Genomic DNA, 26,575 nt, shown 5'->3' with positions numbered 1-26,575 from the left:
ATCTGTGTGAACATTTCTGCTTCAAATTAGTGCCATGTGTTTTATAATAATAGGGGCAGATGTACAGTATTACCACTTTGAGTACCAACATCTCTTTGAGAGCAGTGCAAAATAAATATCAGTTAAAAAAGCCAGCGTCGCTCAGATTTGTTATATAAATTAAAATAAAAAATGTGTAAAAACAGATTATATTTCCTATATAAGGTAAACTTTATAGGTCATTATGATGAGTACAAATGTTTGCTTGACAATTTTCACACCTAGGTTTATAAATTCATTTGGCACTCAAAGCGGTGTATTCAATGCTTTCTGCGAGCTGTGACAGTGAGAAGTGCTGCCTGCTTGCTGTCACAGCTCGCAGGGTCATTATTAAACTGACCCCCTGCCCATGCCATTTTCCCCTCGCTTGGTTTTTGGAGTATGGCATATTCGTCCGCTAAAACAGCGAGGCTCGCAGCTAAATACAGCAGGCTCCCTCGCTGTTTGGGGGAAGCCTTGCTGTCCTCTGATAGGGGGTTATTCTAGTCCATTCTTTCTGACAAAATCCTTCTTAGATGGACAAAACCATGTGCACTGCGGGTGGGGCAGATGTAACTTGTGCAGAGAGAATTACATTTGGGTGGGGTTTTTCTTCAAAGTGAGATCTATATTGAAGTGTAAAATCATGCAGTCAGTATTTTCCCTGCACAGAAACAAAATAACTCACCCAAATCTAATTCTCTCTGCACATGTTACATCTGCCCCCCTGCAGTGCACATGGTTTTGTCCATCTAAGAAGGATTTTGTCAGAAAGAATGAACTAGAATAAACCCCATAGTGAGGATTTCCCCAGCTCGTTGATAAGAGTGAGCGGCCGGGGTTAAATGGCGAAGATCCCTTGATTTCGTCGATACCCACCGTTTAACCCCCTCACCGGCCTCATTGTATATAACCCAAAGGGTTAAGCCTGGTGAAGTGAAAAAGTGGTGCTAATGCACCAGCCAATCAGCTGTAATGTCACAGTTAGAAAATGATTGGCTGCTGCATTATTATCTTCCACTTTATCATCAATTTATCACTTCAAGATGCTTAATACTGTACATCTGCCCCAATGTTTCTTACTGTATGTTAATTTCTTCCTGGAATGGTCTAATAGACATCACAGATACTACACAGAAATAATAAGCTCCACCTGTGGTTGTTTTAAAATGTGTCACTGAGTGATGAGTGCACCTGTGCACCTGCCAGCTCACTTGAAAAACCTGAACTATTTAGGAACAAATGCGTTAGCATAATAGTTTTACATACAGCTTAATGGTAAATAAAATGGTTACCCCAACTGTTTTTTTCTAGCAATCTCTATTGTGATTTTTGTAGCTTGTTTAAAATCTACTGCATCCACTATTATAGAAATATAGTATATATTTTTTTTTTTTTATAAATGAAAGCTGGGAATTAACCAGAATCCACACTATCCCTTTATCCGGACTCCTAACCTGGATTACTGTAGCAAATATCTTTTACTTTTTAATCTCAGAAAGGAATGTGAAGACACTGGACTCATTTTGGTCTTGAACAGTTTACTTTGTTTCCAACAGTGTTGATGGATAAGTCTCAGGCAACGCTAGTGGCTATTTCAATAGTACAGAGGTAATTTGTTGGCACTCTGTTCATCATTTATAACCTATGAGTGTTTTCCCCTTTAAGCTCAGGATAGTGATAGGATCAATATAACTATGCTTCGAAAATATATCTCTGACCCATGTTTGTTTTAAGCTGTATCATTCATAATGGTGATGGATTGGTTATGTTATTCTTCTTTGTCTGAACGAAGCACACAGCATCAAAAGTGCATATCTTTTATGCCCAAGGTCAGGAGAAAATTAATGGGTAAAGAACTTGATACAAATGGAGTTCAACCTGGATGGGCTGAGTGCTCTCTACCGGGTATAGCTGAGGCACACTACACTATATAAAGCCCATTATATTAAATGATCTTGAAGCATTTCAAAAGTGTAATCGTTTCCATGGGCTAATACATAAAAGAAGCAATCTTTAACATTGCTGTAATGTGATAGCCTCCAGGTGTCGGACAGGGGAAACTGTTTTACAGTTTATTAAGTATATTTCATTTGTCTGTCACAAACTTCAACAATATACAGGTGGGAAATGCAACTTCAAGTTTAGTTTTGTTATGCAAAGTTTAAATGGTGTCGTAAATTATTGTAGAACCACACAATTCAGGAAGCTAGTAAGACAGTGACAGATAGAATAAGGCCCTAGGGCAACATGTGGCCCTCAGAGCCTTCACTTCTGGCCCCCTGCACCTGTTTGCTTAGTGACCTATCTGTTTGTTACAGCTTGTTACACTTGTTTGAAAACGTAGGTCTTCATTTATTTGGTTAAATGTTTATTTAATTTGTTGCTGAGATCAAGAGTACTGTGCAGCCCTTTGAAGGCTAGAGGGTACCAAGTTGTACCAAGTTGTGCTATTCGAACACACACACACAGAGTCATTTCAGCACGTTAGTGGCACAAAGATAGCAATAGCAATGTTTATCAAGGAATATAGTTAAATAATGCCAATTGTGTATAAAACATTTTATGCCAACAGTTTACTGTGATTATCTTCAGTTATGCCACATGCACAAACACCAAGGCAATCACAAGGTTGCATAATAGCTTTCAAAGCATTTGCTTTGAGCGGGCTTACTAGTATAGTAATATTTATATATTCAGTGGTTTATACAATGCCTGAAAATAATGCTTAGCCTGCTCTCTTGGATGGACATCATACTCATCAACATTGTTATTATTTTCAGAGAAAAGAATATCTACATAAAAACTATATTTTTTGCCTTACTGCACAGAGATAATTATTAACCTCCATAAAAAATAGCAATTTACGGCATTTGAATTGTAAATTGCAGGGCCGGACTGTCAGACACTATGCCACGCGATTTAACATCATTAACCCCATCAGTGGCAATCCCAAGAATTTTCCGGGCTGTGCCTCAGTGCCCAGTCTGGCAAGCCCGGAAAATTCTTGGGATTGCAACTGTTTACAGCGGGGCAGCACTGCTGAGTTCAATCACTGAACTCAGGCAGCTTCAGCGCTGCCCGGCTCCCTCACCTCTGCGGCACCACCTCCTCCCCTCCGGGTTTTGTATTGAAGTTCCTGGCGCAGGCTTATGACAAGGTACGCAGTGCGGGGGCGCTGCCCGGACCCAGGGAGGCAGTGGTGGGTTTTTTTAAGGGAGCGCTCCCAAAAAAAACCCCCAACACTGAAGGGTTTAATCCGTAACCCCCTCGAGACTGCACCGCAATCTCCCATACAATCTCCAAATCCATGACCACACCTCCATGGGTGCGGGAGACTGCACAACAAATTGGATATATATACACTAGAGGATACGTTAAAAGATATCGCTCAGAAAGGACCTTCTGAGCAACAAGTTTTAAAATACCCTCTAATGTGTACACTCAATATTGTAAACAATGTCCACTCCCGAACATAGTTAACGACCCCTCGTGTCTACTGAACATGTGGGTCGATTTGGGCTATATAGCCTAGGACCCGCATTTTCACCGTGTCAATGACATAAAAAAAACTATAATAGGCCTGATAAGTGATAAAGTAGTGATAAAGTGGTTGGTAAGAATTCACCAACCAATCAACACTGTCATTTTTTAAACACAGCTGACTGGTTAGTTATTGACAACTTCCAGGATTAGTAAATCTGCCCCATTGTTCAGTCGGTACACTCATCCTTCCAACCGTGGCCGATATCATGAACTACAGCGGACGTGCCCAGGGTCGTCTAGTGTGTATGGTGCTTAAGCTTTGCCTATATGAGAATGCCCCTTTACACTTCTGTGCCACACATTTATTGTAGATGTGAATTCAATTAATACAAATAAGTACTTATATACAGTATGTACAACATTTTTCAAAATTAGGAAAGAAAAGTTCTGCCAACAGACAGTTACAGAACTCAAGCCAAAAAGATGAGCAAGCATTCCCGGACTATCAGTGCAAACATTATATTCTGACTTTAACAGAAATCACTGCATTTCACATGTTTTGCAAAACAGTTTATTGGCAAAAGTTGAAATTATAGCTATGTTCTAGATAGATTCTGTAGGCTGTTATTTTAAACCATTGTAAAAAGGATTTAAAAAAAAAAGTACCAGCACTTAAGTTTGCTTGGCCTTTCAGCTACAAGGATTTCACTTTTGGTGAGTCAGGACGTAGGCGTTGCAAACCTGTATCAAATTGTGCTTTCCGCTTTTTTTTTCTATCCTATCAATGTAGAAGATGCTGCCTTCAGTACAATGTGTTGCAAGACCTACCAGCACCGCAGGGATTAACAAACACTCTTCAGCTCAGTCTATTTAAGACAACTGCTGTGAGGATGTATGCAATATACTGAGTAGCAAGTTATTTATTTTTCTATTTAAATCCCATGCATTAGGTTTAGACTCGGAGGTTCATTTTCAAGATTATGTATGAGGGATTAGCTACATAATTCCCATTACTCTTAAAGGGAATTGCAAACCTAATCCTTCATTCTCCAGCCCTGCACATTCACATTGGAAAAAAATAAAAAAATAAAATAAAAAATAAAAAAAGGTTGAAGCAGTAGTTATGCTTAGCAAGGATTCTGGGCATTTTATAAAGTATTCTCCATTAACGTTCAGATTGCTACATCAGCGGATCATGTCACATTGCACATATGGAATACAAATGCTCTATCACTGATTTGCAATGTGTTCAGATGCATGTTACTGTACATGCAAAAAAAGTAAGGTTTTATTTTATTATTTGTTTTCATGTCCCTCCCATGCAAGCAACTGTAATGGACTCATACTGTACATTGATTTGAGCAATTTAACATTTTTGTGAGGCCTGAATCATGCATACGAACTAAGAACTAATATGAATTTCAAATGGGTCTGTATTTAAATAACCCTACAGCTAGGTACACAGTCACTTGCCGATATATTGACCTTTCAATTGAACAGCTAAGAAATATTGCTGGTCCATCAGCCAGTGGGTACCAGCAGCAACTTCTTTATTCACAGACATATCTCGTCAGCGTTATAGCACGGCAATTTATCTATAGCATTGTGCTGTGTGGACGGGTGGTCCACCAACCGTTCGTACACTCAATGCTCAAGCTGGCAGTGATTGACAGCACATCTGGGTGGTGGTATCCTTTTAGCTGCAGTAAAAAAAATTTAAACAGAAAAAAAAACAGGCTATCTATTTTTGCCCAATAGACATTATCAGGCTATACAATTGCCGCCCGTTTTTCTTGTGCAAAAAATGACCCCTAATTCTGCAAAAAACAAATCCTAGAAAATGGTTACTTATCAGGGATTTTGTTTTGCCTGCCTCACCGAATCCCTGATAGGCAAAGTAATCAGACCTAATAGGAAAGTCCTGGTCGAGTCCATTAGCCACAGTAAATCACCTCAGTTAATTCGATACTATCCTACCTGTCCAGAATATCTACTGAAGAAGGTACTACAGAACTCCAAGGACAGTGTTTTTGGGTTGTGGTCGTTCCTAAATTTTTACATATGCACTATGAAATTGCACTGTAAAGCTTGGTGAATCTGAATATATTGTGTATTGGGAACTGAATTGTTCAAAGCTGCCTCATGTTCTATATTCCCACCCTCTTGCAGAGAAGTCCTGACAACAATTCTACCTACAGTATATATAGATTTGGCCAATTTTTATACTGTTTATGTATGCTGATATGAATACTTGAGATGTGTCTTTAAAAAGGTTGTAGTTACAGCAGTGGTTCCCAAACTGTGTGCCGCGGCTCCCTGGGGTGCCTCAGGACACTTGCAGGGGTGCCTTGGTTTGGTGGACCAGGATCAATTCATATTATTTATGGTCAATGTACCAGGCAAAACCAGTGCTGGTGGCTGCCAGTCATAATATATATGGACAAACAGAAGCAAATCCTGTCCCTCACCAAATAACTGTGACATATAAACACAATGCACTTCATTTAATATTTTTCTTCTGAATTTCTCGATTAAGAAGCATTTGGCCTAGGGGTGCCTTGCAAATATTTTGATGCTCTAGGGTGCCGTGATTAAAAAAAGTTTGGGAACCCCTGAGTTACAGTATTAAGCGGCCTATGGACTAACTGGTAATAAGGGGTAAAAATAATCGAAACAAACGAAGACCCTGTACATCCTGCAACACCTGTACCAAAGGGATCTTGTCTGTCTTCTGTGTGCAAGTGCAAAAACAGGCAGGGTTATTGAAGCTACCATAGTCACTTATGTCAGCACTAGATGACCCAGATATTAAGAACATGAAAAAACAATTACTGCCAGGTGTCTTTTCTAGATTCATCCTTTAGATATACTTTCTAATGATCCCTGGGAAAGAAAGAGACAACCCAAGATATAAAAATATATCATAAGTGTATACTGTAGTTACACAGTTGTGTCCTGCCATCCATGCAGTAGCAGTGAAATACTGTACTAGATTCAGCTTGAATGGGAGCAGCAGTAGGATCTGTAGTAATGCATGCTGGAGCGGGGAGTGTGAGCAGCCGTGTCTGGTGCCTCCTGCCAGTGGGCCCAACTCCAACACACACCAATTAGTGGACAATATGGCTGTTTTACAGCATTTAGAAATGGGCTATTCAACTGAATAAAATGCTTTAGCAGTATGTCACGAGAATAAACTATTCTCCCCTCTATTATCACGGAAGCACTGAATTTCATAAAAAACTCAATTTATATTTAAGGATTCCTAATGGAGAATTATTAATGTGATTACCGGGTAAAACCTACTGGCTTTTTTTCCCATACAATATTGGTCTGTATGAACTTCATAACAGAGTCTCTCTCAGGTACTACAAACAGCGCTTCCAGTATGGACAGAATAAATTGGTGTACAGTGAAGGGTTCATTATGAAAGGTTAGTAAGGGTGAACCAAGGCATTCTAGAAATTGTTTTAAGAACTCCAGAAGGAGCAAATGGGTCATAATAAGTACACTGCAGTCAATATACCTTTTATTCAAAGTAAAAGGACCTTACTACCTGCAATAAGGGTATACTGCCAAATAAATTCTTAATAAATTCCAGCACAGAGGGTCTCTTTATTTTGATATTAGCCATTACAGATGCTATATCAATTCAGGGCCTAGGAGATGCAATGTTACGCATAACATCATATCAGAAAACAAACTCTCACTGATTTAGGAAAAAATATAAGCACACCCATAAGAAGCATTTACAATATTCTAAATAACTAGATCCCAACCCACCAAAATGACAGAACAAGTAACAGTAATGTCAGTACTGGCAAATGTGCGCACCCAAACAGAGCAACAGTTAAATTGCTCCGACTGGCACCATCTAGTGCCTGCCGGCGCACACAACACTTTAATTCATCCTGTAGAGGTGAAGAGCAAGGATAGCCTTTTATTATATATGATGTTCCCCAATTAGGTTAGATGGTCCTACAGAGGTAAGTACTGTAATTCCACCTATAGCTCTTCAGTTTTGTGTATAATTTGGACTACGTAACCCAATGATTGTAGGAATGGTGCGTCTTCTTAATCTGAGCCTGAAGACTCCTTTTTTGTCTACATGTGCAAATAAGAACCTTCAATAAGGAGCACCAACGTTGTTCAGAGCTAGAGGGAAGTATACACTACGCAACGGTGTTGATCTGATCTTCAGTGTCGCAAACCAAAGCTGCTTTCTGCTGCTGATCATCTTAATACTGCGTAATAAATTCTGGGAGTGCTCTTACAGCGTTCTGCAGTCAGCTCATCCCTGTGCATGAGGCTAATCAGTAGTAAAATTGTGGTGCAAGGGAGTGTCTGGGCATTGCCCTACCCATCCTAGGGTAGTGTTTATAAATTAAGTATATAATCACAATGTTGCGAAAAGTGATTACATAGCACACTACAAATCTTATAGGTGATATATACATAACTTATAATAAGAGTAAAGGACAATGAACACAAACTACACAAGCAACTTATTTTAAAGGCTAATATGAATTTAACAGTAAAGTATGTTAGCAAACACATTATATTTTCCAATGTTATATCCTCTGCTTTGTATTTGTGGTGTTGCTGCAACTGCCACTACAACATATTGTGGTACAATATATGCGACTCACATTGTGTTGATACTTAAGCTTCGACTTTTTGCTAAATGTTCTCCTCAATCTTCTGCTTCATATAATGAAGCATTTATATTCGTATCAACACATTAGACTAGCTATATACCAGCCTGACATTTTTATTTGAAAGTTGCAATTACAATAAATAATAGGCGGCAATTTTAATCAAACTCTGCAATTATTAATGGTGCTGTGAAATGGTAAAGGGACAATTCCCAGGATGCAGTGCGTTAATATTGTAGCATTAAAAAAGATTCTTCATTATACAGTATACTAACTAAAGGGCACAAAAACAAAACTGTATTATGGAAAGGAGAAGGTCACTAGGTCAGTTTTCTTTACTTTCTAGCCACATAAATGCATGAAGGAGAGAAAACAATAACATGGAAAAGCAGGAAGGCAAAAGAAAATCTAAAAAAAAAAAAAAGATAGTCAATAAAAGTAGAGGAAATGTTCTAGGAATGCCATTTGCAAAAGAGCTTGATCCAGATCCCATTTTGTTTTATGGGCCTGTGTTCTTGTTGCCAAATTTCATGAAAATGAGCTAAAAAGCCATTTAAAATACATCAAATAAACATTCTTTTTATTATAGGGAAATGCAAATATCAAGCCTTAACAAGTAAACCTAAGGTCTGTAATTTTAAAGCAGCAATAACAATAACCTTAGGGGTATGTTTTCATTTTGCGGTGGTGTTTATGAGAAACAACTGTTATTTTTGTAAGTCAGCTATTTGAGTGAAACATTTGCATTCCCATGATGATCTTAGCTGCACAGAAAACGGTACGATACTAGGTCAGACTACCACTCTATAGACAAACAGGCTTAATTAATAAAAAATTTGCAAATGGCACAGATGTGCTGTAGCCAGGAGCAACCAATCAAATAGATAAGAGCAATGCAAATTAAACTAAGCAAATGGAATGCAAGCAAATATCTGATTTGTTTCTATGAGTTACAACACCAATTTGCGGCCTGTACCTAGAAATTAGCGCATATGTTGCATAGTTTAACTCCTAAGGGGGAATTTACTAAGATGGGAGTTCTATTTCACATAGGATGCAGCCATGGGCAACCATTTAGAATCTACTTCTTAATTATTTAGCACCTTCTAGAAGATAATATATACCGTAGTATCTGACTGGTTGCCCCTCGCAACATCCCATGTGAAACAGAATTCACATCTTAGTAAATTCACCCCTTAGTCTATCTTTTTTTCATGGTCAGAGACATTTTATGCTAGGTTCACACCTTTCCCGATCTGTGGTACCTGATGTCAAAAGTGGGCGGGCATGTAAACGTGCCCTTCCTTATCATTGCTACAGTCCCATTAAACTACCTAGTTGTGAGAGTGTTTAATAACGTTGAGCATCTTTAATTGCATTGCTATGTGAATAGGACTCACAGACTATGTGATATGCGGCATGCCTATATTCTGTGTACAACTGCAGCTGTAGAACACTGTAGCATTTTGTATGTAGATACAGGCATGGGCACACACAGAATATAAACATGTTGCATACTATTTTTAATTGGGAAAGTCTGCTGTGCATCTTATTCACATAGTGATGCGAATAAAATGCATCTTTGGGGAAAATAGAGTGGAAGCTGGCCGAGACGCACAAGAGCTGGCAGCTCTCATGCACCCCGTGTGCCATGACTCCTTTTGTATGGTGACTAGATGAAGAAGGATGCATCTGTATCTGCAGATATCGGGAATCCGCTGTGCTGCAGGTCCAATGTGATATGTTTGTTAACACCATTGTTTATGGACGCATCGTCTGTTTTCCCCCCTCCTAAAGTACTACAGATATTTTGTATGTATCCTGCATAAGGAATCTGTCCATATATAACACTATTGTGCAGAATATTAAGCAAATAGCTTAGTGGGCGCCCAACTAACACACTGTATACAGTAAGTACCGGATCCACTGACACCATTTCTTAAACACCCATACACCCTGGCCGCCACTGATATATTTAATAATAAATGTGTGTACATATTGAACAATATCGGTAAGCAATATCATTTAGTGACAACAACGGTACCTGCCAAGCATGCGGGTCATTTGGCTATATAGACCTACATGTTCAGCCAAGCATGCATTGTTAACGATATTGACACAAGAGGATATATCTTTTACTATAACCTCTAGTGTGTATGGGCTTTACTAATTTCCTGCATTAGAGAATGTAATGAATATCACAGCATTTGTATGGGTTCACTGAAACCAAAGTCAGCACCAGTACATGGTTTGTTCAAGAGCTGTTTATGTGCTGTAAAGCTGGGTACACAGTTCCAATGGGTCAGAATGACATAATGTTCAAATTGTCCAGTGTGTACTGTACACACTACTGTATGTAACTGACTCATTGTCAGCAGGATAATCTATAGTCCCTTTGTGCAGGACAAAGGAGGACATCACTAGCTACCTTTCACTGGGAACACATACATAGTGTGTACCCAGCTTAACCTTCCGGCAAGTACAATACTGCTCAAACTGGTTAACGGCAAAATTCATATTCATGACCCTTGCCATTAACCCTTCAATCTATTTTACAAATATAATCCCTAACCTTTTTTGCTATTCTTAGCAAAATTCTGTGACTACAACAAAATAACAAAGGTTAGCAGTAGACCCTGGGGAGATAAATGGTTCTGGTTGGGAGGTTGCCCATAGATACAAATCGGTTTCTACAGTAGGTATCATTATATACACATACATATATAAAGAGGTGGACCCACATTGGTGCAGCAGGTGCAGTGCACAGGGCCCCTGAGGCCTATGATGCACACTGCTGCCCCTGACACCCTCTTACTGCCACAAGATGCCACCCCGTTACCCACTACTATGTCACATATTGTGAACTTTGATTAGGGGGGAGGGGCAAATTATATGTTTGCACCTGTGCTCACTACCCGCAAGTTCCGCCACGGCAAACATATATACATAAACTCTATATATACACCCACACACACTCCACACATATACTTTCTTATCTATAGCAGAAGCGTGTTGTAGATGGGTATGGAGGCAGGCAGAATATTACTAAGCCCCACCCTCCAGTGGCAAAATGCCGCATTTCTCAGGTCACTCGGGAGGGGGCAGGGCCAAAATGACTCAATTCTAATGGAATTGTGTCATTTTATGCCATTCTATCGCATATACATTGGTATGCGATTTAAAATTGTATAAGCACCCTAAAGGGTTTTCCCATGTTAAAAGTGTCCCCTATAAGTTAATTACCCGAAGTGTGGCGAGCCCAGCGAGCCCGCGAGGGGCGGCGGTACGCGTCCTACGACCTATTCATACCCCCACTATCCACGTCGGCGCGAAGTTGACTTTATATATTGTGGCGAGCGTAGCGAGCCACCGAGCCCGAAGCATGGCGAGGGGATGCGGAATACATGTAAAGTAATACGCGTGCGCTCACCACACTATATAAAATCAACTCCACGCAGAAGTGGATAGTGGGGGTATGAAAAGGTCGTAGGACGCGTACTGCTGAGCTCGCCACGATTCGGGTTCACGTTCATAGTGGGGGTGGCATGGGGGTGCATTTAACATTGTAAGCCCCCATTAGGGTGCTTATACAATTAAACATCGTATAGGGGGCTTATACAATTTTAAATCGCATCGCAGTGCATCGGGTGTATGCCATGCGATGAGATTATATGTCATGCGACCAAATATCGTGGGTGCCGTGCTAGTACAGAAGGTACCAAGGGGAATTCTAAATCGTCCCTCGTGAATTTAAATGTGTATACATCTTTGTATGACTTGTGTCTTCTATATTTTGTGTAATCTCACAGGGAGAATGAAATAATTACAGTTTGGGGCATTTTCCCCTGTTTTTGTCAATAAAAAAGCACGATTCACCCACATTTGTAGCTCAACAGGAGCAAGTGGGTGTTGTTGTGCTATCCAATTCTCTGAAGAGGAAAAATCAGCCACAAGGATATTAAAGAAATAATAAATTAATAAAAAGAAAGAAAAAAATGAATTACATGGAGCTCCCAGCCAGCTGAGCCCAACAAATCCATATTTATTGGTAAATGCACAAAGTAAGCTGTTAGCCTTTTACCTTTTGCTTCCCATTATCTGAAAACAAAATTTGTATTAACTCTGCCAATCAGATTTGTAGGCTCGCATTATTCACACTTTTAGTTAGAGAATCCAATCGAAAAAGATTTCATGCCAATTTGTGCCTTTGCAACCTTTATCCTTCCAGTCAGCGAAAAGCCAACTTATCACAAATGGGGAAATTATAGTTAAAAAAAATTGTTCAAAACCACTACTTGTTTGCTTTTTTTTTTACATAACTCATTTTCCAAACAATAAAAGTGTCCAGAATCATTACACAAGATAGTAAACTGACGACAGTAAAAATATGCGTTCAAATTGCTTCATTGAAAACATATTACTTTTTATTATTGGCTTTCACAGATTTAGAAACATAATGTGCAGGGGGAAAATACTGATTCTAATGTATTTTATGTAGTAAACAAGTCTATTTTCATTTCAGCATAAGAGAGGCTGAAAGGCATGGACCAGAGAAAAGAAAAATTCCATGCAAAAGTATTGCCCATTATCAAGATACGGGTTTCCTGTTACTCAATACTTTTATGCTTTAGCATTCTGCCTGTTTTCATTTGTTTTCTAAAATACAGAACACAGGGAAGTAAGGGTGCTCCCTTTGTTTGTAATGACTATATATATAGATATGTATATATATAGATATATATATATATAGATATATATATATATATATATATATATATATATATATATATATATATATATATATATATATATATATATATATATATATATATATAGAAGCGGAGAGCCCGGCACAACCTCCTCATGTGTAGTTGCTTGGGTGCCTGCACCAGCAGGGTAATGTAGAAGATAATGACGTGCAGCACTCCAAAGACGATAGTCAGTTCAAAATAGTTTTCTTTATTAGCAACGTTTCAATATCCAATCGATATTTTCATCAGGTATATACCTGATGAAAATATCGATTGGATATTGAAACGTTGCAAATAAAGAAAACTATTTTGAACTGACTACCGTCTTTGGAGTGCTGCACGTCATTATCTTCTATATATATAGCGTGTAACACGCCTCCTGACGAAGTCCCCAGTGACGAAACGCGTTGGGGCGTGGTTACCTGACGTGCTGATCTCAACTTGATGTTCCGTCCAGTATCTGTTCTCCTTTATCGTGCTGCTGACGCCGCCACACCGCCGGGTTGACTGTTACCATCTTTCCCCGCTGGATCTCCCTGCATTTGGCTTCAGACGTGAACACTTGCCGGTGATTGGGTGGATATGCCGATATTTTATTTCTATTATGTATGTGAGCTTTATACACTTTTTTAAGTAAATTTTGATATACTCGCTCACTTGTGCGCTCCTTCTTCTCTGTTTTACATGTCTTGCACTACCTGAGGCTCGAGCAAGCCTCTATTGAAGTGAGCTCCACCAACTATTATTCAATTGGACGGACCTGAATACACTCCTGTGTTGCGCAGATTGGTATTGTGTTTATATATATATATATATATATATATAAATATATATATATACACACACACACACACACACACATATATATACATATATTACACTTGCCTACTCATACATACACTTGCCTGCTCTTTCGGGTTCATACTGGAGACACCGGATTTGTTGGATAGTCCAATTCATACTCAAAAGAGCAGGCACCCCTCTCACCTTCTGCCCACTTTCAAGTGCAGCGAGCATAATGCAGAGATAAGTACAGGGAATTTCTGGTCCCCATGGAGATGGCGGGGATAATTGCTAATAGTGTAATTTCAGCCCCGCCATAGTATCCAATGGTGACCTTTTCTGTGTTAGGGGCAGGACCAATCATTGCAATTACCATGACCCCGCCCCTGTCAATGCCCACGTGGTTCTCCTCTCCAGGCATCCCCTGGAAAGTTAGAGATCAAAGAAGGCAAGAATGCCTAATAGTCAGGCAGTTCTTAAAATGTGCAAAATATTCAATATCACTAGCAAAATTGTTGCTCATAGCCCAAATAAGAAAACAATCCACTGTATTGACATTTATTAACAGGCACTGGCTGACACCAAGGCTACATTTCACTTGATTTTAATGTCAGAACTTTATGAGTGTCCTAGTTACATGAGTGTCCTAGTGTGCGCGCTCCCGCATCAACACCAGGCGCTGCCTGTAATCTGCTGGTATTACCAGCAGATGAGTGACAGGGTGGACCATCCACCCACGGAACATTAAAACAACTTTTATTTATAGGTGGAACTGTTTAAGAAATACTCTGCAGAAATATTGATATTTGTGATTAAGCTAGAAAGAGGTAACTCTAATAATGTATTACTGAGGAAAATATTGACTCTTCTGTAGCTAGAAGGGTCTGTCACACATTGAAGTGAGGAGATTAATGAAACCCTAGCCAGGCAGTAAATACTAAAACTTGACATTGTGCCACCGGTACCTTTATCAAGAAACCTGATCAAATACATTGTGATCAAATGGCATACATTACCCCACAGGAGCCACAAACTGATTGTTTCTAGATCTTAGTTTAATCCTTGCGTGTGTCACTTTCTGGCATAACACAGCAAATAAATCTGTTTGCCACATCCCTTTCTTTAGTACGCATATGACCTGTTCTTGTGCAGCTTCTTCATTTAATAGTATTATGAATCTTATAAAATCCCAGCCTAAAATTCCAGTTGTTTGCTGCTTACAAGTTTTAGTAGGAAACGTACTAATACAATGCAGTGAAGAGGTTAAGCGCTGCTTAGTAGACATGCTAATAGCTAGGCACAGGAGTAGGTAATTGCAGTGGATGCCGGTTGTGCTAATTACCCGATATCTCACGCCTAAGTGACGTATACTGTAGTCTGCAAGCACAGAAAATGGGGATGCTTCAGAAATATTATTTGACATCCAGTAGAAGTTTGATGGATGGATTTCAGCAATTACACAGCATGCTCACTCTTTTTGTTTAATTGAAATACTAATATGTTGCACAATGAGCTAATTTAAACCTATTAACAACTTTACTTAAGAAGCCAATAATTTGATGGCCAAGAGGACTGAATTAATCTTTTCTCAGTAGGACTAGAAAGGTTAAGGCATGTTGGCAGAGTCTTTCTGGAAATGTCCAATTTTATGGCACTAATTTATCAGGCATTTTACAAAGAGCCTTCCAAAGAGAAAGCAGAGAGTGTGAACAATAAGTAAAAAAAAAAAAAACCCGCTATAATCCATGTCACTATATTTATCAGCTTTAAAAGAAAATAACTACAATTAATAAGATGACACATAATGAGCCATTTAACGCTGCATTTTCCGAAAACAAGATTAGTGGTATCCTCGGTGGTAAAGTAGGGCAGAAATTTACTAAAGGCCTGATTCAGAATGGATCGACGCTGTGAGAATAGATGTGTATGGCTACACAGTTGAGCGAATATGTCTAAAACTATTAGTAAGACGCTCACCACTTATCGCGACAGCGCCGCTTAGCCCTGAACTTACTCAGCAGCTGCAAAGAAATCAGCCTATTTGAGGCCGGAGCTGACGTCACACACCCTCACCTAAAACGCTTGGTCCTGTCTGCATTTTCCCTAGGCATGACTGCATTTATTCGGTTATGCTAGCTTTCTTGTCACTTCCATTAAATGGCTGGAAACCACCACCAGATGTCAGTTTCCTGTCAATCCCCTTGTAAACATCTAGTGAAGAATAAAAGTAAAAAGATTTTATCACTGCTTGGCATCGTCCACATGCATTGCAGCCCAGATGCATGCATAGTGTATCAATAATTGGCCACTGTGCCAATTTACATAGCAGTGATCGGGTCTGAATTAGGCCCTATGGCAACCACATTTTGCTCATCTATTGAAGTGACTACCTCCAATGACTGTGAAAGTGTACGTAATTACCGGACAGTACAGTACAGTCAGCTACTCTCCTTGTTGTTGTTATAACTAAAGATGAAGGAAAAAACAGTAAAGAAGTATGTGTATACTTGCCTACATTTTACTTATAAATGTGGAGCTTCATATTACATTAGTCACAAATGGAGGCATTCTACGTTTAACTCTAACTATAAACAGTAGACGATATATCGTTAACAATTTATCGTTCACATCATCTAGTGTGTAGGCACTGTGGGCCAGATGTATCAAGCCAGTGGCGTAACTAAAAATGTTGACTATATCGTCAATGACTGCATGTGAACGATATCATTAACAATATCATTTAGACTATATTGACAAGATTGGTCACCTGGGAGTTTAAGGGAAATCGTTCATAGATTATATTGTATAGTGTGTACCCAGTTTATTGACCACAAAATAAATTTAGATTGGAATTTAAGATAAGTGAATTGTTTCGGTAGCCTAATGATTTTTTGAGACTATAGGGTATATTTATTCACAGAGATTTCAAAGCAGCTTATGGTGGCTTCCATCGCTGGATTTAAAACTGCTATAGCAATAATTGCAACTTGGCAGCTTTGCAAATCCGATGTTTAGTAAATATAACCCTACGTTGTTTATAGAGTTCCATCATTCTCCATACAGCCTACATGCCTGGTACAGACAAAACCAGCCTATAGTCTTCTTCGGTTAGGTATTTTACCATGGAGACCTTTCTTTTCTAATGCTGAACAAATAGTGCCATGTAAGAAAAAAAATGTATAAGCAGATCTTGATCATTTGGAATATCTGTACCTCAAATCATGGCAAAATCAATAGGGGCAATTTGATGAAATTGCCATTGTCTTGCCATTGGATGACACTGTGCTGATTTCATTCATCTTTCTGAGTAACATCCTGAATGAGCTAAAAAAATAGCCACAACCACATTCTATGCATGTATTGCTTTGAATAGCACAATTTTGACATATGCATTCATTAAGCAATGCATTAAGATTCCAGTGTTCTGACTGTAAGTGACTACTCTTTCCCATATAGAGCTGACATGCCTACCACAACAGTCCTATGGGAATTCAGGGACTTCAACTAGGCAGGTGGCGGAAGATAATGTTACAGTATATACTCTACATCTTCATAGGGTAGACCCCACTGTGATTTATAAACACATGGCATGAGTGCAGCACAGTATGACTTGTCAGCAACTGCTGTGTAACAACGACAGATCAGATTTTAAGTAGAAATAAATTAAGGCAAAGTAGAATCTGTATTTTGAATCTGTAATCTGTAGAATCTGTGTAAAAACAAATATCAGATCATATCAAAACGAATTTCTTCTACAAATCTGTACCAACAAAAATACAACAAAGCTGTATTACAGTATGTCTAGAGAAGGCGTTGGCACAACCCTAGCACAACTTAGAAGGCCTCCTGCAGTACGAACATTATCCAGATCCACCAACGTGTACCAAGTCTCTCTGGCCATTTACTGTGATCCACTGACTGGCCAGATTATCATATATCAGCATGTTTGAGTTAATTTTGTTCTATCTGATATCTAATAAACTTTGTTATAAACAAACATCTATATTGAAGTGGCAGATTTCCCACTAGGCACGTGACTAGGGGCGCCACCTTCTGGGGGCAGCATAGCAGGCCAACCACCCCACCCATACTTGCATATATTTTTCTTTAATGTGTGCAGCTTCTTATTACATTGGTCACCACTGGAGGTATTCTTAGCTTTCTTTCTAACTGTAAAGCCCCATACACACTAGCTGAGAAATGAAATGATATAGCTCGGAAGGACACTCTTGAGCGATATCTTAAAAAAACTCGAATTTTTACACTCAATATCATTAATGTGTGCACTTGCGCATCTTTAACGGCCCGCCACTGCCTGCTGAACATGCAGCATACGAAGCCCCACCAGGTATCTGCAGATGTACGGACAACACAGGCACTCACCAATATTTAAAGCTCAAAGTTTAATAATCCATAACTCATATCCAATCCTAAAACATTTGTTGTTTTGATCCCCTTGTCAAAATGCATCAGGAAGAAACACCAGATCACAACATAAACACTGATGACCCAGGGATTCCTCTTTATAGCAGTGTGGGATGTATAGAGCCACACACCATCAAAAACATTATACTGTATGCTATGTATAGCGATAACTATCACCTAATAGCTAGATCGTCAGATCATATACAGACAGGTAGATGCACATATCGTCTGTAACTAAAGTCACATGCGTTCCAAAACGTGGAACACATTGATTCAATGTCAGGCCGGAACCGGAAGTCCCCTGTGCTCCAGTATGCGTTAATGAGTGGAATGCAGCCAAAGAGAGATGTAACAATCCAGGAAACTAAATTTGACAGTCTTAAAAACCAAACTATTAGCGTAACTTCTTGAAGACCAGGATTGAGATCCCTTAACCTGTACCATTTAGAGGGGGCAATAGAGCTTAATGCTGATGCAAAGTGAGATTATACGTATTCACCCTTCGGACCAGCTAATTGATTTGTTGGGGGCTATTCAATTAGCCCCAATACCCGGCATTTACTGACATTATTCCTGAACCAAAAGTGACACTATAATTATGTCTATACAGAGCCGGATCTGCAGTGATGCCTAACAGCTGTGACAGCTGTCAGGATAAAGGTATTTGTTAAGTGGGGGCATCCAATAATATTTTGCCTAGGGGCAGCTTGACCCCTAAATTCGCCTCTGCTATATTGACATTATTACACAAATTGGTGAATGTATGAAGCAGTAAAAAGAGTGGAGAGGGGGGCAAGTGGCGTAGCTGCTCATGGGAACCAATCAGAAGCTATGCATATTTTGATAGAATACTACTTCAAAGCTGATTGGATGCCAAGGACAACTACTCCACTGATGCACTTCTCCGCTCTTATCACTGCTTCATACTTCTCTCTCCCTATGGGCAGATGTATTAAGCTTTAACAAGAGATAAATGCAAGGGTGATAAAGAGAGATAAACGTCCAGACAATCACCTACTACCTGCCATGTTACATGCTGTGTTTGAAAAAAGTCAGTAAGGAGCTGATTGGCTGGACGTTTATCTCGCTTTATTACCCTTGCATTTATCTCTTGTCAAGGCTTATTACATCTGCCCCTATGTTAGCTCTTTCTTTATTTCCCAATGCACAAAAAACATTATGTTGCTACAAGGTGCAGCAAGAGACTAGTATATTGTTTTATTTTTTCTATATATAGCATATATATAGTTTATTTGTATGACAGTACTGTAACTGTGCTTACCAGCTGTTTACACTATAGTGTCGTTTGTTCAGTAAGTAAAAGTTTGTTAAATCATTTTAATAAACTGCAAAACTGAATCTATTAGGAATTATGTCATGTAAAAAGCACTCCAAGCCTAGTAGGTTCCCTATATTCTGAATGCTTACTTCTTTATTGCAGTAATTTACTACAGAATACGGCTCCTTTGTGTGATCGTCACTCAGCTGCACTCTTTGTATTTGAAGCCCAGCTCACCAGCAGAGATCACTCTATAGCCTACACTGCAAACTGCTATTTTCTCAGCAGGCATAACTGTGTTCATCTTCAAAAAAGCAGCATTAATAAAAATAGGGCTGTAATAAACATGGTAATTCTGGTCAAAAGGTTACAAATTGCCAATGCTACCGTTTGCTTAAGTCATTTTATACAATGAATTGTATGCTTCAAAGATGGAAGCAGTACTTCTAATACCTATTTTTTCCTGAGTAACATATAATTTGGTTTGTCATCCTTTCGGTTTCTCAACTGTGTATGAATATGAGCCTGCAGGAACAATGCTACAAGGAACCTTCCTGTATTGAAATGCACATTCCTGAGCACTTCTGCAAATATGAAGTATACACAGAACAATCCGTGGTATCTTGCCATTATGTACTGTTAAAAGCCAAACCACTGACTGATCAATGACTGCTATTATTGTCAATTGGTCGTAAATGTACTGATTGAAGACCATAGAGCTGAAATGCCATCAATGAAAGATAGACGCTTTTAAAGCTTGGTACTATAAATATCTACATTTACAGCTTCTTTTCAGCTTGTTGTTTTATGAAAATACCATGCTATGAAGGGGCTAATCATACTTGACAGTCATGTTTTATTCAGTCTGTGGAAGTCACATCTTGTTTCTTATAGGTGCTAAATGCAGTTTGAACTAATCATTGTTAATCAATGTGTATTGGGAATCTGTATTTGCAAAGATAAATGGTGATAATTGTAGGAGCTGACATCACTAATGCTGGATATATTATACACCATGTACAAACCGAGAACATTTGACATCACTACAGCTGGATATATTTATATATCAGGGTTGCCGACTTTAAGAATCTCCTCTCTGGGAGAAGCCCAGAGAGGAGACTTTCAGCAGCAGTTCTGGGGATGGGGCTTGAGTGTGGCATCATTAATCCCCGCCCCCATGAGGCAAAATAGCCACATTCACGGATCTCTGTGGAGGGGGCGGGGCTAAAATGGTGCGATTGTGAAAAATTCGCTCCGCCCCTCCTCTGAGACCCCTGAGAAGCTCCCACTAATGTAGGGCAGCAATTGCAGTGTAGAGATTTGTTTTGATAGGGGAGTGTCTGTGTACTCTAAGAGAAACCTATTGGGCACATTCCACTGGTTTTTTACTACTTCAGCAAAACCAATGAAAAGCCCCTACATGAAACAACACAATCAGCATGGGTTTGCTTCTTAAAAAAAAATATTTTAATCCAATTAACCTTCAGAAATTACTTTTAGGGTGAGAGCATCTCTACTCACTATTTGTGCCAAAGCACAGTCCAAATGTGTAACAATTATAGTAAGGACACATCTGTGATTTATCAGCCTTGTGCATTTACAATTAGAGCGTTAAAGCGCCATTTTGAATACAATCAGATTTTTCCCATTTTTCAATACAGTGATTGACTTACCCCGTAAAACTATGAGCCTGGTAGTCACACTAACTTCTCCAACACTGTTGGATGCAACACATTCATATATAGCCTCATCTCTTGGTGTTCGTAAAGGTTGTATTCTTAGAACGGAACCAGATCCATCATCAAATTCTATTACCTGTGGAAAGAAAGCAAAGCTGTCACAGGAGTTGTTGATCCTGACCATAACTATGACAAGAATTGGAATTTCATCTCAATAATTTAAAAGGAAAAGGTGACTGATGCTAACAAAATGAGTCTCTCCAGCTGAGAAACATTAGTGTTTTCCACCATGTAAGAGTGTTATATCCTATGGGTCACCCTTTGATTTATATTAAATGAATGTTTTGGTGCCGGAACCCGAGCAGCGCATGACTTTGGTTAATGACAGGTCTGCAGTACTACTTGTACTGCAATAACACATAATAGTCGGTTGATCACTATTGGTAGACGGTGAATTAGTCGACACAGGAAAAGGTGGGCATGCTTTTTTCACTTTTTTTGGTGTCTATGTAGAAATCTGCCAGCATAGACCCCATATAAGTGTACCGAATCCTCTCGATGCTCTGGCTATGCTTGCCATTTTTCGGGCATTATTATAATATATCTCTATGCCCACTTGGATCATGAAGTAAGGACAAGTCGGTTTTAACTACAAATAATGAATAACTCTATTGACATTTTCCTGTGTGAACAATTTTCATGTTGACCTTTCAGTCAATGTCGACCAAAAGCCTGTGGCCTCTTTTCCTGTGTTGACCTATTAACTGTCAACCTAATTACTTTATAATTACAAATCTTCCGGATGCCATAATGGGTGGCGGGGGTGGGGGTGTATTTTAATTTATGGAAGTTCACAATCTCCAACTAATAAGCTGGGTACACACTAGATCAGGCATGTCCAAACTGTGGCCCTCCAGCTGTTGTGAAACTACACATCCCAGCATGCCTTGCCATAGTTTTAGCATACCCTACTAGCAAAACTGTGGCAAGGGACTTGTAGTTTCACAACAGCTGGAGGGCCATAGTTTGGACATGCCTGCACTAGATGATATGTCGGATCGGACCGGGGCACATCGTCTAGTGTGTACCCGTTATGACGATGCCAGCCTCCCCGCTGGGTCCTGTTGTAGGCAATGCCATTGTGTTTACTCATTGTGTAGCGTGTACCCAGCAATAGTGTAAATATATTTCCCTACATACAGTGACTTACATTTCTGTATAACTTACCTTTCTCCTACAGCCTTTTTCTTTCTTTTACTTTTTCTTAGGTTGTAATTAACATACTGTACTTACCATAAGCCACAGTCATCTATTTTGAGCATTTAATTTTTTTGAATCATGTGTTTTCATTTCTGTACGAATGGAGCATGCACAAAAGTCTCTACTCTATGTGATATGTTGATATTAACTATGTTTAGATTTGCCTTGAAGAACAGTCATCAGTCAAGATTCTCCTGTGTTACTGGCCACCTGTTCCCCTATTTAGCAGTGACATCCACCTGTTAGATCTGTACCACTTGTTGTGGCTATGTGCTTCTATGATCATTTCTAGAGAAGCATTTGCGCTTGAACCTGTCTTGTTTATTATAGCATAAATGCCTCACACAGTCAAGTTTATTTCAATTGCTTTTATGCTGCCTTTTTACCATCTTGTGAGCCAGTAAAGGCTGTCCTCAAATTACATAGTGCCACACACAGAACACAAATGATCCTGTTACTGTTATTGTGACCCTATGTTCCCCATTAAATGATTCACTAATTCAAGCCTAACTGTAAAAAATATGAATAATGTATATTTCCCTACTATTAACTTTGAACTTTTTGTTTGAAATAAAAATTAATACCGTCAATACTTTGGCTACAGGTTAATAATAATGTCCACAAGTAATGTTTTTACCTTTGTTTTGTAGAGTAAAACATAAGGGAGGTCATTCAGGTTGACCCGAAGTTTTGTTTTGTCATTCAGTTTTGACCCACACCAAGGTCCGCCCGCTGCCCACACGCAGATTGCACCCACGTCACAGGTTATTTTCCATGGGAACGCCCATGAAATAATCAATTTGCTGTGGCCGATCGAACCAAGCGGCTGCACATGGACATAAATGTTTATGCGCATGCGCAGTCACGAAACATCGCTCCCGTTTATGTGAATGTGCAGGGGGGTGATTAAACCAAATTGACCTCCAAGGTCTTATAATCTCAGTGTGTATCAATTGAGCATCACTGACATAGCTTTCTACTCTCATTTATAATGTACTAGTTACCAGCGTGTCAAAATGGCACAACATAAGTTGGATGCCATTTAGTCGCTGCCAGCGCTCACAGTACTTTAAGTTCCCCTCATAGAGGTGAGGAGCAGTGTTATCCTTTTAATATACAGGGGAGTATTCAATCAGTACCGTTTTTTGCCAAGCGAAAAAAACGGCAATATTCGCCGATCAATATTCAGTTACGCCATTTTCACAATTTTTTAGTACGTTTTTACCCATGCCGTTAACTTTTTGTGTTGTCGAGTAAGCATGGGCGAAAACAGACAAAAAAAGTTAAAATGTCCACAAATTCGCCGATCCACATGTTTTTAGTCCATGAAAAATGGACACGAGATTAAATAGGCCAAAATCTAAATTGATCTAAAAATTTGGCACGTATTGAATACACCCATAGGATTAATTACTTATACCAGTGGCTCCCAAACTTTTTTGAATCACGGCACCCTAGAGCATCAAAATATTTTCAAGGCACCCCTAGGCCAAATGCTTCTTATCGAGAAATTCAGGAAAAAATATTAAATTAAGTGCATTGGGTGTATACTGTATGTCAGTTATGTGGTGAGGGGCAGTATTTGCTTCTGTTTGTCCACATATATTATAAACTAGGTGATTCATCGCGCCCTACGGGCGCTCTTCACACCGTCGTAAGGGGCTGCGCCCCCTTAATTTGTGAACGTTTGTATATGAGAAATATGGTTAGAATTGTATTAAAGATGCCTGTATTGCAACTTAGGTGTCCGCGAATCGCGGGAGGGGGGGTCGCGGAGGGTGCCGCGAATTGCAGGAGGGGGGGTCGCGGGGGGTGCCGCGAATTGCAGGAGGGGGGGTTGTGGGGGGTGGATGCTGCGAATCGCGGGAGGGGAGGGATTGCAGAGAATCGCGGGAGGGGGGTCGCGGGGTGGGTTGCCGCAAATCGCGGGAGGGGGGTTACGGGGGCGGGGGTTGCGGCGAATCATGGTAGGGGGGGTCGCGGGGGGTGTGCCATGAATCACGGGAGGGGGGGTCACGGGGTGGGGTGCCGAGAATCGCGGGGGTGTGTGTGTGTGCCGTGAATCGCGGGAGTGGGGGTTGCGGGGGGGGGGGTGGGGGGGGTGTGACGCGAATCGCCACAAGAAAAAATCAACACAGAAAGGTCAACACATGTAAATGTTGACATAAGTGTGGCACTTCATTGGTGTCCATGTCGACACATGAGAATGAATATGAAAACATTCAAAAAATGAAAAAAAAAAACTTCAAAAACTCATGTCAACTTTTTTCATTGTCGACCATAGCCATGTCAGTGTTTTCCATGTGCAATTTAATTCTGGGGGTGCCGCGAATTGCGGGAGGGGGGTCGCGGGGGTGGGTGCCGCGAATCGCGGGAGGGCGGGGTTCACAGGGGTTCCGGTGGGGGGTTGCCACGAATTGCGGGAGGTGGGGGGTCACGGGGGGTGCCGCGAATCGCGGGAGGGGGGGTTGCGGGGGGGTGTGACGCAAATCGCCACAAGAAAAAATCAACACAGAAAGGTCAACACATGTAAATGTTGACATAAGTGTGCCACTTCATTGGTGTCCATGTTGACACATGACAATGAATATGAAAACATTCAAAAAATGAAATAAATCTTCAAAAACTCATGTCAACCTTTTTCATTGTCGACCATAGCCGTGCCAGTGTTTTGCATGTGCCATTTAATCCTGGGGCTGCCGCGAATCGCGGGGGGTGCCGCGATTTGCGGGAGGGGGGGTTGCGGGGGGTGGGTGCCGCGAATCGCGGGAGAGCGAGGTTCATGGGGGTTCCGGTGGGGGGTTGCCGCGAATTGCGGGAGGGGGGGGGTCGCGGGGGGGGTGACGCGAATCGCCACAAGAAAAAAATCAACACAGAAAGGTCAACACATGTAAATGTTGACAAAAGTGTGCCACTTCATTGGTGTCCATGTCGACACATGACAATGAATATGAAAAAATTTAAAAAATTAAAAATAAATCTTCAAAAACTCATGTCAACCTTTTTCATTGTCGACCATAGCCATGGCAGTGTTTTGCATGTGCCATTTAATCCTGGGGCTGCTGCGAATTGCGGGGGGGGGGGGAGGGGTGTGTGCCGCGAATCGCGGGAGGGGGGTCGCAGGGGGGGTGCCGCCAATCGTGCAAGGGGGGGTCGCGGGGGGGTTCTTTTTGCCGCGAATCGCGGGAGGGAGGTCGCGGGGGGGTGTGTTTTTTCCGCGAATCGGGGGGGGGGTGTCACGGGGGAGGGTTTGCCGCGATTCGCGGGAGGGGGGGGTCGCGGGGTGGTGGTTATGCCGCGAATTGCGGGAGGGGTTGTGGGGGGGTTCTTTTTGCTGCGAATCGCGGGAGGGGGGGTCGCGGGGGAGCGGGTGTTTTTGCCGCGAATCGCGGGAGGGGGGGGGCGCGCGGGGGGGGGAGGTTTTGCCGCAAATCGCGGGAGGGGGCGCTCACCTGGTGGCTGTGGAATAGCAGTGCTGGGCAACATGGGAAGGCAGTGGGTGTCTGGCACTGTCTGTGGGCTCACTGGGCTGGTTCTCTGTCACATACCTCCCAACATGACCCTCTCCAGGAGGGACACAATGCTCTGTTTCTAGACTTCCCCTTAATGTATGATTGCCATCACCTGTTTTAAACAGGTTAATTTCTCAGAAAGGTGTTCAGCACAGATGAAGGCAATCACACATTAAGAGGAAAGTCCAGGAACAGAGCGTTATAGACACAGACACCCACTTTGAGTGACAGATGTAGCCAAATATATAGGAGATGACAGTCACAAGCATTGGTCTTGCCTGGTACATTGACCATAAATAATATGAATTGATCTTGCTCCACCAACCCAAGGCACCCCTGCAAGTGTCCTGAGGCACCCCAGGGAGCCTAGGCACACAGTTTGGGAACCACTGACTTATACCAAGCATTGACTGTACTAATTCCATTAATCAATATTTTCTCCCTCGTAAAAAATTTTAGGGAGCAATGATCTATTTTATAGTCTGCTATAATGCAACTCATGTATTTCTTACTTTGTGTAAATTAGACATTAATTCCAAAAATGTTTGAGTATGCATGGTCAAGATAAGCACAAAAAAAACAACAACTAATAAACCCAAAGTATATGTTGATTCAGCATTCACAAATATAAATATGCATGCACACTCTTATTTACCCAAAATGTATGTGCAATTTTATTTGAATTTTCAATGGGGCAGACAAAACATTCTCTCTGCAGTGTTCTCAGAGC

The 26,575-nt window shown here is 40.6% G+C and overlaps 1 protein-coding gene across 34 annotated transcripts in view; it reads right to left on the bottom strand.

Annotated features, from left to right (window-relative positions):
- Window positions 1–26,575, bottom strand: part of PTPRD (protein tyrosine phosphatase receptor type D) — a 1,589,668-nt gene that overhangs the window by 153,435 nt on the left and 1,409,658 nt on the right. For all 34 annotated transcript variants that reach the window (XM_083185941.1, XM_083185944.1, XM_083185945.1 and 31 more), the window contains one exon: window positions 21,068–21,209. In XM_083185941.1, the coding sequence (XP_083042067.1) occupies window positions 21,068–21,209 (142 nt within the window). The remainder of the gene's footprint in view (window positions 1–21,067; window positions 21,210–26,575) is intronic.

Source organism: Crinia signifera, chromosome 1 (assembly GCF_055691185.1).
Source record: "Crinia signifera chromosome 1, ASM5569118v1, whole genome shotgun sequence".
NCBI classification, from domain to species: Eukaryota; Metazoa; Chordata; class Amphibia; order Anura; family Myobatrachidae; genus Crinia; species Crinia signifera.
The sequence above is the reverse complement of the archived record's forward strand: the minus strand, read 5'-3'. Positions and strand labels throughout refer to the sequence as shown.